This window comes from Sphaeroforma arctica (assembly GCF_001186125.1).
Source record: "Sphaeroforma arctica JP610 unplaced genomic scaffold supercont1.10404, whole genome shotgun sequence".
Taxonomy (NCBI): Eukaryota; class Ichthyosporea; order Ichthyophonida; genus Sphaeroforma; species Sphaeroforma arctica.
In genome coordinates this window covers 1-944 of record NW_014030154.1, presented here as the reverse complement: position 1 = coordinate 944, position 944 = coordinate 1, and the positions used below count along the sequence as shown (strand labels likewise).

The 944-nt window shown below is 46.4% G+C and overlaps 1 protein-coding gene across 1 annotated transcript; it reads right to left on the bottom strand.

The window, feature by feature from the left end:
- Window positions 1-185: 185 nt before the first annotated feature.
- On the bottom strand, window positions 186-410 carry SARC_17330 (hypothetical protein; the record flags this gene model as incomplete). Its single annotated transcript, XM_014288574.1, has 1 exon — window positions 186-410. The coding sequence occupies one exon, from the start codon at window positions 408-410 to the stop codon at window positions 186-188; it is 225 nt and encodes a 74-aa protein (XP_014144049.1).
- Window positions 411-944: the final 534 nt, after the last annotated feature.

Below are 944 nucleotides of genomic sequence, written 5' to 3'. Positions count from 1 at the left end.
TATATATACTACACACACACACACATATATATATATATATATATATATATATATATATATATGTATATGTATAAGTATATATATATATATATATATATACCGTACATACTTACATAAATACACACACGCCCCCACACACGCACACACACACGCCCACAACACCATTCCACTATAGAAATGGCATCTCATCCCTGGGCACGCACCTTAGTGATTGGATTGTAGACCAGTTGGTGTGCGTATCTGGGACAGGGCTCTATGTTGCGCATGACCTGCCAGTACGCTTGGTCGTCGTGGTCGTTCTCATACACTCGCCGCCATTCGCGTGTGTCCAATGAGAACACCCAGAAGTCACTGCGCACCTTCTGCGCATTCTTCTTCTTGTCCTTCATCAGACCTGTCAGGACGTACAGCTGCGTGGACGGGATGACGCACACGGCGAGTGTTACAGCGAGTGTTACAGCGAGTGTTACAGCGAATGTTACAGCGAGTGTTATAGCGAGTGTTACAGCGAGTGTTACAGCGAGTGTTAGTAGTGGATCAGCCCGGCCTACTTGTTGGGGATAGGTCGTACAGTCATGACAGACTCTGTCAATTGTACCCAGGAACTCAACTGGGTGGTTCTACAGTGGTATGCACAGCCTATTATATTGTTGCAGCGAATGGTTGGTAAGGGGGACTGTGCAGTAGAGCGAGCGTAGGTAACTGTGTGTAGGTAAATTTGTGTAGGTAAATGTGTGTAGGTAACTGTGTGTAGGTAACAGTGTGTAGGTAACTGTGTGTGGCCACGTGTCGCACCACTTGTGAGACAGGCTGCGATCAACGCCCTCTACAGTGGACACGACTACAGAGAGGTCTGTAATTCTACCTACAGGGACTACTGAGACATCGGCAATTCTACCTACAGGGACTACTGAGACATCGGTATTTCTACCTACAGAGACTAT